Below are 17711 nucleotides of genomic sequence, written 5' to 3'. Positions count from 1 at the left end.
TATGTATAAATATTTCCTTTTGGCCTCCGGTTCACATCTAAACTGCATATATAATCTAGTTTGTATCCAGTGAAATCCATTATTGCTGCTTTTTTTTTTTTTTCAGATTAATTAATTTTTAAGTAAATACTGCCATCTAGTGTTACATTTTGTAAATTGTACCAGCTCACTAGAAGAAAAGTTGCATTATGTTGTTATAATGACTGATACAAGATAGCTGCATATGTAGCAAATGAACTTTCTTTACCCATATTTAGATGGAACTCCAGCAAATGTCACGTGTAGGTTTTGACTTGATGTTAGCTTCTACATATATTTAAAATGGTGTTGTTTTTAGACATCTCATTAATCATTACTATCATTTTTTAATGTTGTGAATGTCAGTTGATGTCCTGGAATGAAATGGAAATCTAGCCGTCTTAGTTTGAGGTGAATTTCATCCACTTTTAAAGAAACGTAAAAATAAACCAATAAAATTAGACTTAAATTAAAAAGTAGTATACTTGTATATCCTAAAATTGTAAATATTTATGCTAAACGTAATTGTAGCTATACAAATAGTAAAATGGTATTAAATTCCAAAATAATTATTAATTTAATAATTAATATTAATTATATATATAGGTTATAACCTGCAGTAGGGTTAAACTTTAAATACAAAAAAAATAACAAATATGCAAACAATATCCAACTCATGACCAGGCGTCTCTTGTATGCTGTTATGAAAAATAACTGGTTCTAGCCTATAACGTTCATATACGATTCTCATTGGTGCAATAGGCTAAATGATCTCCCTTAAGCGTACAATAGTGGGTGTTCACTATTGATAGTTAACATGCTATCATAGCTAATTTATTTAACTAAGACCGTTTGAATAGAGCTTACCATTGGAGCGTCTCTGCCGGACAGCTCCCCACCCACGAGGACCCGCATTTAAGTTGTCTAGGTAGGCAACTGGGTTTTGAGACACAGCCCTGCTCGCTCGTATTCATTCATTGAGGGATTTATTTCTCCACGAATACGACAAAGACCGCCAGTCTCTCTGCAATGTATTAGAGGGAAAGACACCGGCTGCAGCCCATCCCATCACCAGCATCTCGAAGAGATGTCAAGCTATTAGATGTGTGCTTTGGACTGTGCTCATCGGATAGCTACACGCGCACAAGTAAGATGCATATATATTTTTTTGTCTTTTAATCAAGATGCACCATATCAGACATGGCACAGTTGGATTTATTAGTGCATTAATATCGCTTTTTAATTGATAAATCGCGAATTCTTCATTGTGCCTATCCTTTGGGCGTGTTTAAATAACTTGCAATAGTATGAATTATTAAAAGATCGTGTTTTAATACTTTAATGTTTATTGTTAAAACACAAATAGATCATTTTTATATATTTTTTTAATTTTATTATTTAATTGTATTAAATAGGCCTATTTTGTCAGTTTGATAAGCAAACGGAAATGTAGGCTATATTTCCAGCAGCTTATTTAGCCTTTATAGCCTAAAATGCATTGCATTGTATTAATAAGTATGCAAACAAAAGAAGTGGGGAAAAAAAACGTTAATGAATGCAAATAAATAACAATAATTCAATATGACTCATCTGCTCACATTTTTCCACACAATTTTCCATAGCTACCCTACAGTCCCAGGTGTTGACATGGAGCTGGAGCATTTCGACGAACGGGACAAAGCACAAAGATACAGCCGCGCTGGTTCACGGGCGAACGGCCTCCCGAGCCCCACGCACAGCGCCCACTGCAGCCTGTACCGAACCCGCACCTTACAGACTCTGAGCTCCGAGAAGAAAGCCAAGAAAGTCCGCTTCTACCGCAATGGAGACCGGTACTTTAAAGGGATTGTGTACGCTATCTCCAACGACAGATTCAGGTCTTTCGACGCTCTGCTCGCAGACCTCACCCGCTCCTTATCAGATAATGTAAATCTGCCTCAGGGGGTCCGGACCATTTATGCCATTGACGGGTCGAAAATTACCAGCATGGAGCAGCTGGTGGAAGGTGAGACTGGGTGTCAGTAACCTGGGCAGGTTTAGGGACATCAGTAGGCTATACATTTCGTTTCTTTTTCAGTTTGAGGCACATGGTGCTGTTCATCACGTGTGTCTTGATTTAGATTGTTTGGGTTTTAAATGCCCATTCTCCATTTGAGGACATCATTAACCTATTTTACTGTCACCTCACCTCCTTTTTTGAACATAGATCTAAACTTAAATGGTTTATAAGTCATGAATCATACATAATGTCTCTCATCAGATTATTGCAGAATCAGCTTCTAAAAATTAAAGTGTAAAAAAGGTATAAAAAAATTAGCTTACTGCAAGTCAAATGTAGCCTACTGAACTTAAAATTTGATGCAAAATATGGGTTTTTCAGTTCTATGAATTTTTCAGTTCTTTTCATATGCTCCTCTGACCCAATCAAAACCCATTAAGCACATAACATATGCGATGTGTGCAACAATCAGATAATCTACTATGTGAAAAGTCATTGTATTATTTACTTGTTGTGTTTATATCCAGGGTCTCTGACTCCGCAAACAGAGCATGGGTTGTAGTCCTGAACAAGGATCAAACTTGTATTGTCTGTGAGCGGATACCAGAGTGCCCTGTGATGTAAACCAATCACATTAAAATCCTCATCAATATTTAACTGCTTCTTCATCTCCATACCACTCCCGACCCTTTCTCTCAATGTTGACCAATAGATCAAGCCTGAGAGCTGAAATCATTAAATATAAGTTGGTCCTTGAATTGAGTGTTAAATGACTCTGATTTGATTATAGCAGTGGTATTTCTGGTGTTTTCTGTGGGCCACCCAACCATTCATTCATTAATTTATTCTACACCTGGCAGCAATGAGAATGAATGTAAATGAGGGAGTTGTAGGATATTTTAGTCTCTGCTGGGTACTTAACCTTCACTGTGTGACCTCTCCGTCATTATGGACTACTTTTTAGGAGCTTAAATGTCTATTGACTGTCTTAACTCACATGTATGAAATTTCTTCTGTCCTCATGTTACTAAACATAGGATAGTCTCATTAAGGGCATAGTTTACCCAATAATAGAATTATGGGTTACACTTTATTTGAAGGTGATGTATTACATTGTACTTACACAAATAAGTATGGACTAATATTAATAAACTGCATGTACTTACTATAGAGTTACTGTTAGGGTTTGTTTTAAGAATATGGTTAACCAAAGCAGAAGAAAGAAATACATATAAAAGTGGTTCATACAAGTTTTCCAAAGCCAGACAAAAGCTGTTTATGATGAACAAAGATTTAAGTCAATACTCTTAAAGGTCCCATGAAATTTTCACTTTCTGTTTTTTTTTGTTTAACATTATATGAGTTCCCCTAGCCTGTATATTACCCCCAGTGGTTAGAAATTTCAATCGGTGTAGCTTTGTCTATCTTTCTCTGCCTTTGAGAAAATGGAAGCTCAGACGGGCTAATCTTGAATCTCCTCCATATGACGTCATACGGAGGAAAGGTAATCTCCCCTTGCTTTGCCCGTCCAGAGACTGTGGCTCACCTATGAGAAAATGAGCTAGGAAGTACGAACACGGTTTGAGTTTTTCCTCGAGAGATATCATGGCTTGCAAACGAGCGAAGCATGGCAGTTGATCAGTGTTCGGATGTACTAATGAACACTAAAGTATTTTTTAGTTTCTTCATCCGAGCCTCTCGAATGAAGAAACAATGGGTTAATTGTATTTTCTCTGGAAATGCGGTGACACAACTTTCCAAAGTTTTGTACGGTCCAAACATTTCATCGACGATGTTTCCTCAACTTGGGCCAATACAGAGCTGGCCTCGATGAACGTCTGAAAATAAATCGACTGATCTACCAAGCAACAATTTTCTCACGCTGAAGTGTCAACCCGGTCGGTCAAATGCCTGAAAGATGAGTTTATCTATAGATCTACCTGTTGAGCCACTCGTGATCGACTAGTTATACCGTAAATTAGTTAAAATATCCAGTAATCTTGAGCGAGCGTGCATGCGAGACACATATTGTACTCCATACCATGGCAGAGGCACCACAGGCTAGGAAAAATGCCTTTTATTTTTAAATTATGACTTTTTTTGATCTAAAAAACATACTAATATTATAAGGGCAACCCAGGAAACATTATAAAATAATAAAATAACCCCACGTCATGGGTCCTTTAAAAAATAAAGGTTCTTTATTGGCGTTTACAGTCCAATGAAGAACCTTTCCATCCATGGAACATTCCCTTACAGTAAAGTTTGTTTATTTCTTAAACACTAAGATGGTTCTTTTAATAGTTATTTTAAGAAAGGTTCTTTGGGGAACCAAATAGGGTTCTTTATGGCATCACTGTGAAAACCACCTTTTGAAACCTTTATGTTTTAATGAGAGAAATTCAATTTCTGATTCATGAATTAAAAAAAGTAAAAAAAAAATATGTTCTGTGAATCTTGTTGAAACGGTTCAGAAAACCAACCTGCATGATTCCTTTAGAAATCTGATTATATTCTCACTGATTATTTCTGTGATTTTATTTTGTATCACAGGGGAGAGCTATGTGTGTGGATCAATTGAGCCTTACAAGAAGTTGGAATACACTAAGAATGTCAACCCCAACTGGTCGGTCAACGCCAAGACCGTTGGATCAGCACGTGTGCCCTCCTCTCTGGCTAGCGCCAAGAGTGGGTCTTTAGAAATCAAAGATAACAAGGATTTCATCCGGCCCAAACTGGTGACCATAATCCGCAGCGGGGTGAAGCCTCGGAAGGCCGTGCGCATCCTTCTCAACAAGAAGACGGCCCACTCGTTTGAACAGGTTCTCACAGATATCACAGATGCCATCAAACTGGACTCTGGAGTGGTCAAGAGGCTTTATTCGGTGGATGGTAAACTGGTAGGTACAGAGGTCTTTTAAGTTGATAATTCAGCTTTTGTATTGGATGCATGTAGCAGTAATGACACTATTGTTTGGTTGAAAGTACTATTTGAATAGATCAGTGGATGCACTATATAAGCTTTATTTGTCAGAAGCCAGATCAGGAGATGCTTGTGGTTCAGAAATGCAGCTTTAATTTAATTCATTCAGCTTTAAATAAAGCAAAGTTAGTCTCATGAGTCTAACCTTGGTTACTCAAACAAGATTTTTGTGTGTGTCCTGGTTTCCTTAACCCTTTGATGCGCAAGCTATGGATACCCCTTCTAATGCGCAACATGGGTCTAAAAAGACCCGTATTCATTTCCTATGGTATTTCAGTGATGGCTGAGTGTTTTCTTTGCTAATCTTTAAAATATATGTATTTTATCATTTGTTATTCCAGGTTTTCATTAAATATCTTGTTTTTGATTTCCACAAATCATTGGGTTTATGTTTCCTTTCTTACTTTATAAACAAACACAGTTTTTGTATTTCTACATCAATTTTACATACATGGGTCTAAAAAGACCCGTATTCATTTGCTATGTTATTTAATGCATGGCTGGACTTTTCTTTTCTTTTTATCTTTTGAGATCAATTTATTTAAGCATTTAATATTCCATTATCTATAAATTTCATGATTTATAAATATTAAAAAAATATTTTTTTCAATTACCAAAAATATTTTTTTTTCATTTTTTTCATAGGTTTTGTGTTACTATATCAAATGGACTTATCAAGCATAATAAAACAAAAGAATAAAGACAACATTTTGTTAAATTAATCATCGAAGTAATTTAGACAACACATTTAACACTTGAAATGTTTATTTGCCACTTTGTCTCGCATAGCATTCACATATCACAGATAACTGATAACTGATAACACTGAAATTGAACTGTGGTGTAGTGTAACTGTATTGAATTGTGGTGAATGTGATCAAAGAAAAGAAAAGAAAACAGAAAAAATAAAATCACACTGGTACAGCGGCATCTCAAATTGCCATCTTAGTGCTTACATGCCTCACAAATGACAACTACATGTTTGTGCTCCTTGCACACAGGCCTGGTGCTCTGGGAACACCAGTTGCTGACTTTTCTGTCTTTAGCAAAGCTGGGCATCATTTCAATCATAGAATGATTTCAGTATAAGAATCATTTCAGCATATGAATGATTATGAACTGTTAGGCCTACTAAATGTAAATAAGCTTTAAAAAACATTTTTTTTTTTTAGTGTATAGTTAACATTAGCTAGCTAGAATATGTCAAAAGCTAGCTAGCTAATAGTATTGGACATGTTTCTCCTTCTCACAAGTAATTTCTCAATAGGTTTACAAGGTCAAGGTAACCATAGCCTAATATTGAGATATTATGTTGTAATCTTTTACAATATATATAAAAAAGTCTGTGGTTAAAATAAAATAAGATTAATAATAATTTTTGACCCATGTATGCAAAATTGATGTAGAAATAATAATAAAAAAAAAACCCTAACAAAATGATTTGTGGAAATTAAAAACAAAATATTTAATGAATACCTGCAAGAAATGATTAAAAAACATATTTTAAATTAAAGATTCAGCAAAGAAACACTCAGCCATCACTGAAATAACATAGCAAATGAATATGGGTCATTTTAGACCCTTGTATGTAAAATTGATGTAGAAATACAAAAACTGTGTTTGTTTATAAAGTAAGAAAGGAAACATAAACATAATGAGTTGTGGAAATCAAAAACAAGATATTTAATGAATACCTGGAATAAGAAATGATAAAAAAAAAACATATATTTTAAAGATTCAGCAAAGAAACACTCAGCCATCACTGAAATACCATAGGAAATGAACACGGGTCTTTTAGACCCATGTATGTAAAATTGATGTAGAAATACAAAAACTGTGTTTGTTTATAAAGTAAGAAAGGAAAAATAAACCCAATGATTTGTGGAAATCAAAAACAAGATATTTAATGAATACCTGGAATAACAAATGATAAAATACATATATTTTAAAGATTCAGCAAAGAAAACACTCAGCCATCACTGAAATACCATAGGAAATGAATACGGGTCTTTTTAGACCCATGTTGCGCATTAGAGGGGTTGCTATACAAAAACTATTTTTATTCAAAAAGTAAGAAAGGAAAAATAAAAATAAGGATTTGTGATGATCAAAAACAAGTTAATTGAGGAATACCTGGAATACTGAATGATGAAATTAATTTCTTGCAAAGATATAGAAAATGAAAACTGAGTCGGGTCTATTTAGACCCATGTTGTGCATCAAAGGGTTAAAGGTAAATGCGTCATCATCTCAAAGAGGTCACTCTGATCTACTCATAAACTGCCATTCGGGCCAATTGTAAAGTGGTGTGCTTACTCTTTCCCTCTTCAGTGCCCTGCTTTTTCCTTTATTTATTTGGTGAAAACAGTTGCTAGAGCTTTCTGTTTGTGTTAGTAATAGTTGGTGGTTTTGAGACTAATTTGTTATGTTAAATGCTGGGACTACTTTCAAACATTATTCCAAACAAACATGGAGAACTGTAGATGAGATGCTCTCTGCTTTAAAGTGTGGTGTGGTGTGAAGAATACTTTTTTGTTGTAATTTTAAGTTTGTGTAATTTTATGATTATCTAGATACCATCATAGTAATCATTAATGTTTTGAATTAGCTTTTATTGTTAGATTTTCAGGTTTTTTTTTTGTTTGTTTGTTTTTTTTTTTAGTAATTTTCTTATTAAGACTAATACATTTTACTAGGGATGAACTGTTTGGTATGGAGGCTTGTTTCCACCATGGAATAAAACAAAAGTAATTGTGACTTTTTTTCTATTTTCTCTTTGAATTGCAAGTTTACATCTTGCAATTTGCAGTTATCTCAAATTTGAATTTTTTTTTGAAAATTTGAATTTATATTATATGCATTTTAATTTATATTACGCGATTCTCAGTTAGAATTAGAGGGAAAAAATGTGAGAGATAAACTCGCAATTATGAGGAGAAAAAAATAATTACAAAAAATTTAAAATTGTAAAAAATTTTAAAGTTTCATTTAAAAAGTTGCAAATAGCTTCACTTTTATTACCTTTGCAAAAAAAAAAAACAAAAAAAAAATCTGTGGCTAAATCAAGCTTCTATAAATTGAAGCAACGTGTGGTTAAACGTTCCCTAGAATGTTTTTAATTATTTTATGTTTCCTGGGTTGCCCTTATAGTGTTAGTAAGTTTTTTTTTAGATCAAAAATAGTCATAATTTATAAATAAAAGGCATTTTTCCTAGCCTGATTTTAGCCTCTGATTTGAACGCTCAGTTTGAAGGGGCGTGTCTGCTGTGTGTAACCGGCCTCTCCTGTGATTGGCTGACATGCTTGCATATGAAATAGCTATGTATTACACGTGAAACTCTCTCGAATACTTTTACTACAGCTATTATACCTTTTTACTATTACAGCTAACGAGATTAACGAATCGTGAGATGTTTTTGAAGTATTTAGGTCTATTCCCATCACATAAAATGTTGCCGTGATGAGCATTGAGCAAGCATAGGACAGTCTGTCGATCGCGAGGATGAAGAGATTATCATTGCAAAGCAGTTTCTGCACTCTCTCTAATGCTTTCACCAATGCAGACACGATGATGACACAGTAAGAGCTTCGTTCTGCAGTGTAACGTGCGTCATTGAATTCATAACGAATTTGGCAAGTGTGGAAAGATTGTTCTTTGATCGCTTTCTTTATATAATTGATTTTTTCTGTATATAATTTATATATTTTCTGTACTTAAGATTATTTTCATCCTACTAAAAGAAACGATGTGAAGTTGATATTTTAGTCACTGGCTTGACTTACTGATGCATACAGTATTGAACGATTTTGAGTGAAAGATTAACGACTCCAGCACTTGGCCCAAGTTGAAGAAACAACCCAATAACCCATTGTTTCTTCAGAGGCTCGGATGAAGGAACTAAAAAATACTTTTGTGTTCATGTGTACATCCAAACACTGAGCGACTGCCATGCTTCGGCTGCGCAGTTCCACCTTTCATTGAACATGGGCTGGCATGTGCAAATGTTTGGAGTCATACTGTTGCGTCACAGTCGGTGTTATGTGGAGATTCGCCTATTTTTCAGGGGTATTTTTCAAAAATGAGATTTAAGTAAGAAGGAGAAAACAATGGTGTTTGAGACTGTCATGTCCATGTACTGAACTCTTGTTATTTAAGAATGCCAAAATAAATTCAATTTCACATTCTATGGCACCTTTAAATGTTTTACTTCTGGGCACAAGAGTCAAAGTTCTCTTCTGACCTCTGATCCCGCAGCTTCACAAGCTCATATATTAAACCACTAAGCCACCATATTATGGTGCTTTCAGTATATTCACTCATTTAATTGTTGCGGTTATCATGCTGAGATATGAATTTCCCTGGATCTTTTGTGTTTAATGTTGCTTGAATAAGAGCAAAAGAGATCTGATAGGGAGAGAAAGGTAAATACTGTGGTGAAGAAGATCTGACAGAGCAAGGTAAAGGCTGATAAAGTGATAAGCTGTCTCCTGAGGGCCTTAAACACGATGGCCTTCAGTGACATTATTTCCTTCTGTTTAAAGCCACCGCAGCAAATACAGAGACACTGGTGATGCACTACTCATCTCAAACTTGCACTGTCCTGTTAAATCGATGAATTGCTTCTAACATAAAATACACACACACACACACACACACACACACACACACACATAACATTTTGTCTAAGATGCGATTAATCACAATCAATTGATTTGACAGCACTCACACACACACACACACACACACACACACACACACACACACACACACACACACACACACACACACACACTTATTCAAGTGATATATTACGTATATAGGCCATTAAAATATATATCATTTACCTAAACATCCTGAAATCAAAATTTTAGGTGTAATAAGCAAACAGTGTGGAATATCCCCCCAATTTTCCACATCCCGAGTGTGTCTCTCCCCTCTCTGTAATTTCTCTCTGTTCGGTTTCTATGGCAATCTGGTTGCTGGGGGTGGTTGCTTAGGAACAGCCTCTGTGGCAGGAGGGGTGCAGTGGTGATGGTATACAGGCCTGGGTTGGGATGATGGATGCTCAGGATTTACAATGAAACAGGCATCTCTCATGAGGCATTGATTATGCGAAGCATTAATTAGGCAAAATTGGCTTTAGAATGCTATATAATATTTGTTTTATTTCTACATCATTCAAAACATTTCATGTTAGTGTTTAGAAGCTAGTGCAATTTGTAATTCACAGTGAATCAACTCAAGGAAGACCGCCTTTAGATATTTCATGGAGCGGAAATTTAGAAGATTCACTGTGGCGAGCAGGACGAGACCGAGGGCCGTGAGAGAGGTGGAGTGACATCTGATGAGACATCTCTCCACTTTTGTTGTTCCTCCTTTTATGCTTCCGCTCCTCCGTGAGAGATACGAGATATAGGTATTGCTCATCAGTATTCACGCCACCGGCCTCGTCCCGCTCTCCCACGGCCCTCTGCCTCTTAGTGTGAAAGCACTTAGTGAGATGGGCATTTCACCATGAATTGTTCTCTTATAAACAATACCTGAAATAAAAATGTGGCTTTTACATGGCAATTACTTCCTGCCCTATCTTCTGAGCGACTGATGCAAGCTTTGAGATGTGTTAGAGTGTTATTATTGGTTTGTTGATCTGTTGACAAGCATTTATGAGGAATGCTTCCTGATGAGCAAGCTATCACACTTTGCATTTGGTGAAAGTGCTCCAGATGGAGATTTCTGATAAAAGTTGAATGCTCAGCCTGACAGAATCTATATGTGAACTAAAAGATAGCATTTAATTAAAGTATATACTTATTTTATTATCTCCGTACTTTTTATCCAAAGCAATTATGGTGTATGGAAATAGATCTAGATGGTGCAGGCTGATAGGTCCTTAACTCAATCTTATTGCAATCATATCATTCTCTAAAGAGCACAGCTGATTGGTTCTTGCTGCATCAGTAGCCAATGAGTTCACTGCTCGGCATTCAAATACTTAGCCAGCGTTTTCTATTGACCAAACATGTTAACATTACCATGCCAAATAATCTGAGTTGTCATGACAGAAATAATAAATACAAACAAACATACTCTCACCTAAAGGATTCTTAGGAACACCTGTTCAATTTCTCATTGATGCAATTATTTGATCAACCAATCACATGGCAGTTGCTTCAATGCATTTTAGGGGTGTGGTCCTGGTCAAGACAAACACCTGAACTCCAAACTGAATGTCAGAATGGGAAGGAATGGTGACATTGCTTACACATAGACTTATGTCACCACTAATCTGCCAACAATAAAGAAACATAAGTTTCTTTCATACTTAGCACAGTGAAGTGATCCCTGGTTATAATCCACCATTCTTTTGAAGCCTTTTGTGATGATGCCACTGGCATCTTTATGTAAGATTATTCTTATCAAGTGAGACAGCCCGAGGGCAGACAGACAGGCATTTCCCCTTTAATTCCCCTGGGTGGCATGTGTCTCCTGTCGCCTTTGCCATAAATGAAGGCTGAGAGGACAATGATGTGATTTCCACAGGAGGTCATGCTCATGAGGGTTGAACAGTGGCTGTGTAGGATTAGAGGATTTTTTTTTCTGCTTGTGTCAGACTCTTGCGGGGTTGAATGAAGCATTTGCCTACAGGATGTCCCTCTCGTGAAGAGCACTTGGCAGAGCTGTGTCAGTAGAATCAGTATAGTGATTTTTTTTTCTTTTTTCTGGATTTCATGAAATCTTTTCTGGATTTTTTTTTTAATGTATTTTGTATTCTGTGATATATTTACATAAAATTGTAGTAAACAAAAGCATGTCTTAAATCAATACAATTTTAGTAATTTGATAAAAGTTTTTAGGACACATTTTTAGGACTATTTGAAATCAGTTTAATTTTTTAATTTTAATTTATTTCTTCCAAATTCTGCTAATTTTATCATAATGTCATGTTTTCTGGTTATTTTTTTTTCTGATTCCATTTTTAAGCTTCAGTTCAATTTAAATAATCAAAAAGCAGGACTAGCCTAAAAAAAAGTAAAAAAAAATTATAAAGCTTTATTAATAATAAAATGTGTTGTGCAATAGTTATTATCATATTTATTATTACGGTAATTAAATCAAGGAATAAAACATTTTATTAACAATTAGTCTATTAAAATGGAATCAAATTAAAATCTTACAATTCCTTTTATTATATTTTTTTAGGTTACATTTAGAGTGGTGAGATATAATTATTAAAAGTGGCTTCTTAGTTTAGTTATTAAAAAGTCTAGAACAGATTTCAGTCAGTCTTAAAAAAATAAATAATGGTCCTCTTTTTTTGTGCACTAATTATTTGTTTATATACTCTCCTTGGTTATATATATATGAAAATAAATTATAATGCATTTTAGTTTTTTAGAGTACTAAACAAACTGCAAACTTTAAAGATATTACTTAGAACTTCAAAGAGCCATCCAAAAAAAAAAAAAAAAAACAAGAACCAGTATCTAGAATGAAATGTATAAATACCCCATCTACCAGCAGGATTTTAATTGTTGGTTTTGAACACTAAATCAGGTCTGTAAGCCATGTAAATGTACAGTCATTCCTGACAGTACGCTGACTCCATTCTAAACCTGTGTGTGCGTGTGTGTGTGTGTGTGTGTGTGTGTAACGGGGCCACATGTTACTGCAACACGCTGACTTGCATTTATGGAGTGAGTCATTACTCATTATCTGCCACTGCTGGACTTATGTAATGCACCTCAATATTCAATGTATTTTTACATTTTTAAAGTCCTTTCAGACCAAACAGTGCTTTTCAACGGTCATTTCAAATTATAAGCACATAAATATACTGACATAACATACATGGGTCAGCATCAAGAATTGGTTTTGTTTTCAATTTCCTTTGTTCATATATCTTATTCACAGGGTTTCCACACCTTTTGTCCATTATGTTGCAAAGTGGCATTATTGTCCTAACAGCAACAACTAAAAAGAAACCCGTCTGTAAAGAAGCACCGCAAGTGCCACCTTCAGGATTGTAAACATTTCTAACAAGATTCGCGATTCCTTATCTTCTGATTGGCCATCATGCTGAAGCAGTGCATGCAAGGTTAAGTCTAATGGTGCATTCCCACCCCATAAACCTCTCAATAATAAATGAAAACTCTCAACCAGGATGCTATTACCCATACCCAACACAGGAAGTATTTTCTGATTGTGTAGATTAGACATCATTTGCGAATGGCCTTTTATTAATGCACACTGCACCCCTCATAAATAAATGTAGTCACTCATTGATATTTTATAGTCACATTGGAGTCTCATTAGGAAAGTAAAACTTTGAGATTGAATAAACGTCCCCTCCACAGTCCTGCCCTGGTGTTTTTAGCTTGTTTAAGAGACTCTGAGTGGCATGGGTGAGCACAGGCTGCCTGCGTTTCCCGATGAAAGCTTCCGAGTGTTAACAGCGGGAGTGTGTCCAGATCGATGCTCTGTGGGTTTTTGCTGGGACACGTGGCGGCCTGCACTGCTGCTGCTGTGTCACTGGGTCCGTGCCGAGAGCAAATCAATACTCTCCCAGCTGCACCATCTTACTGTGGTTGGCTTGGCTGTTGTGTTCACTTTTTATTTTGTGTTTTCTCGTTCAGATCTATGGCAGGGAAATGAACCATATTTTAGTGTCTCGTTTTAAATCCAATTTTTATTTGTTTTGCTTTGTGACAGATGATAATGAACAGATGTCTGCTATAGGGGAATCTGGCTGTGTTTGAACTGTGATTGCCCATCTGCCTCCATTAAGTCTCAGTGGGAGGTGGGTTGAATTATAGTAGCACGCACAGTACAGTGTGGTAGCTGGAGGTCAAACCTCAATGAACTACTGAAAAAGACTAAGGCCATAGAGCAGACAAGACTAACATGTTGATGTTGAAGTGTGTATTTTCCCATAAAGAACCATTTCTACACTTAAAATGTTCAATTGATCTTAAATGATTAGTTCAGTTTACTCCAGAATTAAAATTTCCTGAGAAAAATTATCAGGACATTTTACCAGGAAATTGGTGAACATTCATGGAAACATCAATTCCAATCAATTAACCTTCATTTTTTTAAAGTGTATGGAAAAGAACTGTGTGAATGAATGTTCTTCAGAATCCTCTGAACAAAATAGCAGTTTATGGGTTTGGAATTAAATGAGGGAAGTAAATAATGACAGCATTTTTATTTTGGATGAGTTTAAAGGTTGTATCAGTGATTGTGGGTAATGTCACTTCTGTTTGTGTTTGAAGTGAGATCCCAAATAAACCAAGTTAGCTCACCCCTCCCTCCCGTTTCGTGCATCATGATTTCTTAAAGTGACAAAAGCACTCTATTTTCAGATTGACAGTCTACCTCAATGATGGCTCATTCTGTGAACTGTAAAATGTGAACTTGGCTGCTTTTATTACAAAGTATAATGATGTATATAAAATCTGCAGTTGAACCATGTCATATCATACAGCTAGCTTTGCTGGTGCTTCACTGGAAACAACAGTATGATAAAACATATCAGAATCAGTCATATTGCCACAGATCTAACGTTATGGGGAAAACTCATGGTAACAACAGCTCTCTGGAATAATATTATAACAGCTTATTATTATTATTCGGCTGAAGTTAGTCCTGAACGTAGGCTAGTGTTATTGCTAATTTTGCAATGTTGCGGCCACACATCAAAGTCGACACAAATAACAAACACAACTCACACACTAAATCACAATCTGATATTCGCTAGAGCTAACCAAGTTTGGTCGAGCTTCACTCATAATTTTTTAAAGAATTATATTCCACACACAGTTCACATACAAAAAAGTCAGCACTAGAAGCTGCTCACCTGTCCAGAAGAAACAGTGCAACATCGTTTCCCCGAACCCCGATTTAAAAATGTTCAATTCTTTGAGTTCTCTCCACCGTTCAAAAGCCTTTCTTCCCGATTATTATTTGTTTGTTTGGCGAAAAATGTCAGTATTCCTCCCTGGTCCGTTGATAGATGCTGGCTTTTTCTTCAGGTCCGACTTTGTGTGCAGGCGATTGGTTAGAACTAGAGCCAGACCGATATATCGGCCGGCCGATATTATCGGCCAGTATTAGGCATTTTCCATAATATCGGTATCGGCAGTTATAATGGCCGATAAATGAATATTTAAAAAATACAATAAAAACGGACGAAACACGCTTCAATCATCTCTCCTTGGCCTGTTTTATTGAAAATGTATGTTTTACAACTTGCAGTATGATGTTTTCTATTGCTAAATTCTGGCTCATCATAGACTATAACCACAAAGCAGGCTAATGCCACTATCATCCGTGGAAGACCGCTAACGTTAACATTAATGAGCTTGGAAACCACAATGAACTTTTTCTGCCTAAATAAAGTAATGATTACTGTATTTATAACTAGCATAACTCTAGTTACAGTCTCTGCATTGTAAAATGTAAGTTATACTTGCGAGGAGTGAAAATTTAGACATAGAGAAAAAGTATCAAACGTATCTTGTGCAGAAAAGTTAGCTTTTCTTTTACATGTGTGTGAAATCCAACAATATTTAATAAAAAAAAATATCGGCCGATATATCGGAATATCGGATTTTAAAACCCAAAAATATTTGTATCGGTATCGGCCTTCAAAATCCTTTATCGGTCGGGCTCTAGTTAGAACACTATTTATTTTGATTTTGCGTGGTGGTTGTTCCCATTTGTTTTTGTGTGCAGATCTCAGCGCCTAGGCTGCCTACAGAGACACGTTTTTTGACAGCATGCTTATGGGGCGGGCAACTAGCGGATCGTTAGGGAAAATTAGATGAATGTGATCATTTTTGTTTGGGCTTGAAATCACTGATACAACCTTTAAGGTAGTGCTTTTAATCCTTTAAATACAGCAGTGATGATAGTTTCAACTGTATCCATTCTCCCAATTAATTTACACATACTTTCTTTCAACCAAAGCATAATGAAATGTAGTTTCACTCTGATAACATGATGGTAGATTACATTTCATTTAATCCAGTTTTCATCTCAGCATCTAGTCTGTCTGTGCAGTGTGCAATTCTTCAATCTGACCCGGATTTCCCTTACTCTTCCAATGACAGATTCAGCGCTGTTCCTCCCCCACAGGACCTCAGAACCCAGACAGACTATTTCTAGCAAATATGCTAATGTGTTTCCTTGAGAAAAATCCTTCTGCTGAAATGGGAGGCAACCCCCACACAGGTGATCTAAAACTTTGATAGCAGTGTAATGGAAATTTGGGACATCACAGTGCGAAACACTATAAATTATTGACAAAGGCTTAGTTTGTACTATTATTACCATGTCTTTGATTTATTGATTTATCGCACCGAAATCAAACCCAATCAGAAAGCGAGCTGATGTAAGCAATACTACTTTATTCAAACCTTTTTCCTTTTTGGAAAAACCCAACCCCTACATTTCTTTTTGCCCATTGTCCGCCATGTTTGTTTACTCTAAAGATTTTGTGAGATTTCCCGTGTTCACACAGTTTGTGTGTATTGTGCTGTCTTGGTCACATTGCGGCATGTGTTCTATAGGAACAAAACTGTTAAATCAATGATTTTTTTTTATCATCATGATTGTTTTTTTGTTTTGTTTTTTTTTTTCATCATGTTTGTGGTCTCACATTTTGAATATTTTAGTGAGGGCCAGCCTTAAGTTTAAGGTTTTAAGCTACAGAAGATGCACCTTTAACAGTATCCTTGGAAATAGTGAATTAATCGTGTGTGTCCGTTCGTACCACCCAGATGTATTAAGAGACAAATAACCTTGTGAAATGTGAACAATAAGAAGAGCGTTTTGTGGATACTGTGACCTATGGATGCATGTTTGCCATTTGGGTTTTCTGTTTTTTGTAAAGAGAACATGTTGGTTTGATAGTTGGGCCTAACCTCTCAAAGGCTTTATCCACTATGCATTTCTGCATTAGATTCTCTTTAGATAAGTGTCAGTAATGGCTTTGCAGATGAGCTGCTCCTAGTAATGCATTGAGGAAGTCCCAGTGAAAAGCTTCCTGTCAAACAGGACATAAACCTGCAGGACGTGCTCATTAACTCTCGCATACAGCTGCTAATCACAATTAAAGAACCACAGAGAAGGTCATGTCTCTGTATCACCCTGATTTATTGATGATACATCCTCATAGATGGTGCTTGCTGTAATTCCTGACCAGTTATATCCTTCTGAACACTGGTACATTGACTTGATGCTACCTACTAGCTTTGTTTTAGTAGGCTATAAATTCAACCAGCATCCACATTGAAGTCTGAAAAACGTTTTTTTCTATATTTTAAGAGGTTCAGAGTCTTATCCAAATGAATGGAGTAGGTGTACATCATATCTTGGCATCTTTTCACTTGAAAAGTGCTTTACTTGTGCAGTTTTAGTCATCACTTCAGATGGCAGATATGGATTAAAAACATGATTCATCAGATTAGTGTATGTTTTTGAGGTTCCACAGCTCCTGCCTGGTACAAGCGGTTCCTGCCAACAGACTGACTTAAAGCCAAAAGATTTACACTGCAATCAAAGCAAAATGTAGGGAGGCTAGTTTTCCAGACTGGCTTATCTGATCTGTATATATTGAATGTAATCTGATGCCATATTAGGTGAATAACATTGTCTGTTTGAATGTTACTAGTAACCTAGACTGTTCTTGATTTTTCTGACCTAAATGT

General features: G+C 35.9%; 1 protein-coding gene across 2 annotated transcripts in view; it reads left to right on the top strand.

Annotated features, from left to right (window-relative positions):
- Nucleotides 1-854: 854 nt before the first annotated feature.
- dclk1b (doublecortin like kinase 1b) overlaps nucleotides 855-17711 on the top strand; it is a 40182-nt gene continuing 23325 nt past the window's right edge. Inside the window, exons 1-3 of one of the 2 annotated variants that reach the window (XM_039670432.2) lie at nucleotides 855-1165; nucleotides 1641-2023; nucleotides 4571-4917. In XM_039670432.2, coding sequence (XP_039526366.1) covers nucleotides 1666-2023; nucleotides 4571-4917 — 705 coding nt within the window. In that variant the 5' untranslated portion in view covers nucleotides 855-1165; nucleotides 1641-1665. The remainder of the gene's footprint in view (nucleotides 1166-1640; nucleotides 2024-4570; nucleotides 4918-17711) is intronic. The other variant, XM_039670431.2, reaches the window with a different exon arrangement.

Source organism: Pimephales promelas, chromosome 16, assembly GCF_988280905.1.
Source record: "Pimephales promelas chromosome 16, fPimPro1.hap1.1, whole genome shotgun sequence".
Taxonomy (NCBI): Eukaryota; Metazoa; Chordata; class Actinopteri; order Cypriniformes; family Leuciscidae; genus Pimephales; species Pimephales promelas.
Note: the sequence above shows the minus strand (reverse complement) of the source record. Positions and strands in the feature narration are given on the sequence as shown.